This window comes from Coenobita brevimanus, chromosome 6, assembly GCF_032717465.1.
Source record: "Coenobita brevimanus isolate Jiangsu-jjx chromosome 6, ASM3271746v2, whole genome shotgun sequence".
NCBI classification, from domain to species: domain Eukaryota; kingdom Metazoa; phylum Arthropoda; class Malacostraca; order Decapoda; family Coenobitidae; genus Coenobita; species Coenobita brevimanus.
The window spans coordinates 28,132,224-28,138,767 of record NC_136959.1 but is presented as its reverse complement, the minus strand read 5'-3'; the positions used below and the strand labels follow the sequence as shown (position 1 = coordinate 28,138,767).

Below are 6,544 nucleotides of genomic sequence, written 5' to 3'. Positions count from 1 at the left end.
GACTTTAAATGGGGAAGATTTGGAGGAAAAGTGTTTGTTTACTTTTTTTTTTTTTAACTGGTCGTAGCAACATATGAATCATGAGGACGTGAAGTAACTCATAGGTTAAGAGAGGAGACAAAAGTATTATGGGCATTATGAAGTGTGTGGAAGGAAAAACAGCGTATATTCAGGCAAAGATGGGTAGGTATGAAGGTACAGTGGCCCCGACAATGCTTTATACATGCAGTGCGTTGGCCTAGAATGCTAGGAAACAAAAAAAAAAGTGGAACTGGAGTGGCTAAGACCTATAGGTAGGTTAAGATGATTTTCAAATGATGAAGTCGAGAGCCGTGGGTGACTGAGCCAGAAAAATAGTTTTTCGTCCCATTCGTTCGTGTTCGACTTGTCACAATTATTGACCGATATTCAGGAATGAAGTGTAAAACGAATCCTGTTTTGTTTTCAGTGTGCCCTTGTCCTTGTGTGTGACACTCTTAAGTCCAGTGATACCTGATGAGTTAGTGGATTAAGGCTGGCTAAGGATTGAGCCTATAAGGATTTACATCCAAGGAGTGATTGGAGTTTACTGGTAACAATTCCACTCAAGGGCGATCAAAGCTGGTTACCCACGCCTTAGTTGTCAGGACTGAGGAGTTTAGCCCCTGGCACCTACACTCCTGATGGTTCAAAAAGTGGAGTGGATCAAGGCTAGATGGATCATTTTTATTTTTCTATGTATGCAGATAGATAAACGATTACACAACTCTGAGTGGAAACCATCGACTGCTTTGTTCATTTTTTACAAAAAGTTTTTTCCTTAATTTTCATTTCACATTTTCCTTCGCTGAGCCTCATATAACACTGATAGTAATCAGTAACTAAATAACGACCTTTATCAAATACTGGCTACGATGATCACTGTGTATTTAGCTGTTTCTCTTCTTCGTCAGCTTTATTTACCCATCTTTATATGGGGTCGCTGTTCGTGATGAGCCTCTTCCACCTGCCTCTATCGCCTTCCATGTTGGTATCCAGACCCTTCTTTCTCATATCCGCCACTATGCAATCTTTCCACCTTATCTTGGGTCTTCCTCTCCTCCACTTTCCCTGAACTTCCATATCCAGTGTTCTCCTCTCGTCACTTTGTCCATGGCTGCTCATGACATGCCCGTATCATCTAAGTCTTGCCCCTTGTGTCTTCTTCGAAACCTCCACCACCTTCACTGTTCCTCTGATCCTTGCATTGCTGATTCTGTCCTCCCTTGTCACGCCACACATCCATCGCAACATCCTCATTTCCGCTGCTTCCATCCTCCTCTCGTGTCCTTTTTCACAGGTAGTGCCTCCGCCCCATACGTCATTGCTGGTCTTACCATAGTTTTGTACACCTTCCCCTTTAATTTCACTGGCATTCTCCTGTCGCACAATACTCCTGATACGTCTCTCCAACTTCTCCATCCTGCTTGGATTCTTCCCATTATTTACTTTTCTTCACTACCGTCTGCTGATAGGGTGGATCCCAGGTATTTAAATGCATCCACCCCCTTCAACTCCACACCTTCCAGCCTAATACTTTCACGTCTATTGTGCACTTGCTCTGTACACAGCATACATCCTGTCTTTGTTCTACTTATTTTCATTCCTCTACTCTCCAGTGCTAATCTCCACTCATCCAGCCTGCACTCTATCTCTTCTTTTGACTCACTCACCAAAACCTCATCATCGGCATACATCATGTCCCACGGTGTCCCCATTCTTACATCCTCTGTCAACATGTCGAATACAATGTTGAAAAGGAAGAGGCTCAGCGCAGAGCCCTGATGCAGCCCCACCTCCACTCCAAATCTGTCCGTCATGCCTGCTCCACTCCTCACTCGCGTCTTAACATTACTGTATATTTCCCTTGCAAGTCTTACATATTTTTCCGGTACTTTTTTCTCTCTCAAACATCTCCACAACTCATGTTGCGGTATTCTATCATAGGCCTACTCTAGATCTATAAATACCATATGTAGTTCTTTCTGTATTTCTCTATACTTTTCTGCCATCTGTCTCAGTATGAATATTGGGTTCGTTGTTCCTCTTCCCGGCATAAAACCAAACTGACCTTTGGTCACCTCCACCTCCAGCCTCAGTCTCTCATCCAGTATCCTTTCCCAAACCTTCATTATTTGTGATACCCGGTGGCGGTTTAATTCCACGATAATTCCCACACTCTTGTACATCTTTCTCCTTGAAGATGGCTACCAACACACTCTCCCTCCACTCATCTGGTATCTCTTCCTGCTCCTCTATCTTGCACATTAAATTCCACAACAAATCCACTCTCGCTTCTCGCAGGGCCCTCCACGCCTCCACCGGGATCTCATCTGGTCCAGTTGTCTTGTTGTTTGTCATTCTTTTAAGCACTCTCACCACTTCTGCTCTCTCTACACATCTCGTAAGACCTAGGTATGGTATTCCATCATCCTGATGATCCCATGGGTTCTCCTCATTTAGTAGGCCCTCAAAATACTTCTTCCAACGCTCTTGTACCTTCATCTCATCGATTAGCATCACACCATTTACATCCTTCATTTGCTTCACATGATTTACATCCTGTGTAGACTTGTTCCTAATCGTTGTTATCCTGTATATTCTCTTCTCTCCTTCAGGTGTTTCCAACTCCTCAAACATATCACGACAAGCCTTAGCTTTAGCCACTGCCACTGCTCTCCGTGCTAACTTCTTTGCGCTTCTATACACCATCTTATCCTCCCACGATCTGCTTTGCTCCCACTGTTTCTTTGTTTCCTTTTTCCTTTTTAGTGCATTCTTAACGTCTTCTCTCCTTCACCATTCTTCTCTAGTTGTACGTCGCTTTCCCGATGTTTCTCCAAGTATTTCTCTGGCCACTCCTCTCACGGTCTCTGCATTCTCCTTCCACTAGTCTTGAACTCCCTCTATATTTACGTTCACCCTATCTAGTACCTTAGTCTTGAACTCTTGTCTCTTCGCTTCCTCCTTCAGTGCCGTCCATCGAATCCTCTTCTCATACCTCTTCCTTCCTTTTCTTGGTCTTTTTAGCCACACATCCATCACTAGCAGCCGGTGTTGTGGTGCAACGTGATCACCTGGTATAACTTTACAGTCTTTTATCTCTACCAGATTTGATCATCTGTACATAAGGTAGTCTATCTGGGTAGAATTTCCTCCACTCTTATACGTGATGATATGCTCTTCCCTCTTGCAGAAGAAAGTAGTAGCAATTGCTAGGTCAAAGAAAATGGCCAGATCCAGTATCCGTTCACCCTCTGCACTTACATTTCCAAGCCCATGGCCTCCATGTATCCTCTCAGTTCCTTCATTATCTGCTCCAACATGTCCATTCAGATCCGCGCCTAGCACCACTCTCTCCTCCATAGCAATTCTCTCCATCTCACTTTCTAGCTTTCTCCAGAACTCTTCCTTTTCTTCATCTGTTGATCCTGTCTGTGGTGCATATGCATTAACCACATTTATTACACATGCCCCATATATTAACCTTACTGTTATCAACCGATCTCCTCCTCTCGCCACTTCAGTCACATATTCTTTCATTTCCTGCGACACCACTATTCCAACTCCATTCCTTCCCTCTGCAGTTGCACTACTGTAATAAAGTTTGTATCCATCTCCTTATTCCTTCACCTTGTTACCCTTCCACCTGGTCTCCTTCACACACAGTACAGTATACTCACCCTCCTCATCTTCCTCAGCTCCACCACCTCTTTTGCTCGACCTGTCAAAGTCCCAACATTCAGTGTTGCCACCCTCACGGCGACAGGAGCTCGCTTCTTTAGCCGCGCTCGCTCATGGCGCGGTAGCCCTTGCACATTCGCGGAGGTCGGGCGATGCCTCTGTGCGTTGCTTATAACGGGGTACGCCCTGACATGATCCACTATTTCTTGGTTGTGGCTCATCATGGTTTTGGCTTTTATTTTACTGGCCCACAGCCCTTTCTGACGCCAACCCTCCCCATTTATCCGGGCTTGGGACTGGCATAGAGTTGTGCTGGCTTGCACCGCCTATGGCTGGGTCTGTGTATTTAGCTGTTTGTCATTAGGAAATACTGAACCCTTTTGACCAGTCACTGAAGATAATTATCGTTATGAGGAATACTGGCTTATTACAACATCAGAGGTCTTTGCTACCATGTCATATATCATCAAGCACTCATTAGTCTGTTATCAGTATTATGAGAAGAGTTAGTGCGATTTTTCCTGGCTCACTGGACTCCACACTGGATGGACAGATATGTCTGTGTCCTTTATAACATTTACTAACAAGGGTACCCGGCATTGCCGGGCTAAAAAGGCGAACACTCACATCTTTCTACTACAAAAAGACCATGGACCTCTTTTGCCTTTGAAGAGGGATTTTAAGAGATCCAAGAACTTTCTATTTCAGCTTTCGCAGACTAACGCACAGTATTAATTTGTGCACACTTGTTTACTATTACCGGTGACCTCAAATGACCTCTGACTGGTGACCTCAAATGGCCTCGGAGGTCAACCTCACATGGCCTATGTCCGAACTGGAGGTCATGTGAGTCTCCATGACAAATATTGGGTTGCAGGGGTAGCCTACCCGACGTTGCCCGGGCCAAAAAGGCGAACACTCTACCGATGACCTCAAATTACCAAGATCTGAAATTTGACCTGCCTAAAACCATCCCTGGGTCACCGTGATTCAAAATATATATGGGTCTGGGGGTGTTTGGCCCTTGGTTTGGGCGTGATTGAAGGACAAACAAACAAACAAACAATGCAGATTTTTTTATATTTGTATACTGTAGATTAGTCACTAGTAGGGGCACCCTGCATTGCCCGGGTAAAAATCTATGATCGTGCATACCACAATGCCTCGAACCCAGGGCGGCCACTACCTCTGTGCGAGAGGGCCCTTGGGACCCCATACACACTGAACTTATGTTCGTCACTAGGCCCTTTCTCCCAGGAATATACTCCTCATGGACCTGTTTCTACCATGGACTTATTTTCTCCACTACTAACCCACCCACCCTGCTCACCCATCCACCCACCTACCCTTCCTTTTCTCCCACTCATCTTCCCCACCCACTCACCCACATTCACCCATCCATTCTGCCCACCAACTCGCCCACCCCAACTGCTTCACCACGCACATCCAACCCTGCCCACCCACCTTCCCACACCACACCCATCCATCCACTCAACCCAGCCCACCCACCCCACAAAACCAGCCACCCACTCGATCCGTTGCAGCTAATAATGATACGGTTATAGAAGTAAAAATGTCAGTGGTAATTGTTTGCCACATCCCCACCATGTTGGCTTGAATTTTTCTAATCAGTTCTAATCTTGGCCATCAGAGGCATCACTTTAGCAACTGTAACGTACACATTTATATCGTTGAAAAAAGTTACCCATGTTAAATCTATTTAGAGAGTTCTATATTCATCCCTCTCCATTTCCATAGAGGACAGACAAACAGGGAATAGATATCTTCTTTTATATATAAACGGATTATATGAACCATCAATTAATCTGAATAATTTTCCGTGAGTCTTAGCCTCGAATTTACACTTGAGTTTCTGTTCGTCCCGCCTACGTCGCTCGTCCAGCCTGCTCTACTCCGAGACTTTGAAAACTGTAGCTAGACACACCGAAAAGTGAGGTTCCATTTTGAATCAACAGGGGGGCACTAAGGAAATCCTCCTTTTTGCAAGTTCAACAACGTTTCGTAATATTTTAGCAGATGTAACGTACACATCTAAATTCGCCGTGAAAAGTCACACCTGTTATAATTGCTTAGAGAGTTCTACAGTATAAGCATCCCTCTCGATTTCCATAGAGGATGGACAGAAATTCTCTTTATATCTATCTGTCTATCTATCTATCTATCTATCTATCTATCTATATATATATATATATATATATATATATATATATATATATATATATATATAATGAATTTTATTTTCCTTCAGCCTCTCTTCAGTTTTTGTTGTTTACTAATGTCGTCTCTCTCTCTCTCTTTCTCTCTCTCTCTCTCTCTGTCGGCGATTCTATTGGTGAATGAGGAAAAAGAAGCAAAAACGTCTATAAAAGCTGATGATTCTTTGTTTCTCTTTTAGTGAACCACCATTTTAGGAGATATAATTGATTACACACACACACACACACACACACACACACACACACACACACACACACACACACGCACGCACAAACCCCCAATGAAGGATATAGTATATGAAAATCAACATAGAGACAAAAGTCAATGGAGAAGAATCACTTGACAAAGGAAGAAGAATGTGAGAAGGAAGAGTGGATATAGAAGAAAATGAATAGGAACTGAGAAAAACTGAAAACAAAATAAGGCGGCATAAAGGAGAAGAGCTAAGTGATGTCCTCACGTCCCCACACTGAGGGAAGGTGGGGAAAAATAAAACAGAGAGGGCAAAACTGTGCAGACTCACTGTACAGCAGGGGACTCTTTGGAAAGTAAAGGCTCACAATAAACACTAAAAATATCATAGTTAGTCGTAAAGAGATGTCCG

General features: G+C 43.8%; 2 protein-coding genes across 2 annotated transcripts; both read right to left on the bottom strand.

The window, feature by feature from the left end:
• Window positions 1–2,121: 2,121 nt before the first annotated feature.
• LOC145400736 (uncharacterized) lies at window positions 2,122–2,730 on the bottom strand. The gene has a single exon (XM_080273172.1). The coding sequence runs from the start codon at window positions 2,728–2,730 to the stop codon at window positions 2,122–2,124; it is 609 nt and encodes a 202-aa protein (XP_080129298.1).
• Window positions 2,731–3,135: 405 nt separating this feature from the next.
• Window positions 3,136–3,923, bottom strand: LOC145400728 (uncharacterized). The gene is made up of 2 exons (XM_080273166.1): window positions 3,702–3,923; window positions 3,136–3,453 (listed from the first exon to the last, which is right to left on the bottom strand). Exons 1-2 carry the CDS (start codon window positions 3,921–3,923, stop codon window positions 3,136–3,138), a joined length of 540 nt encoding a protein of 179 aa, XP_080129292.1.
• Between the last annotated feature and the right edge of the window lie 2,621 nt (window positions 3,924–6,544).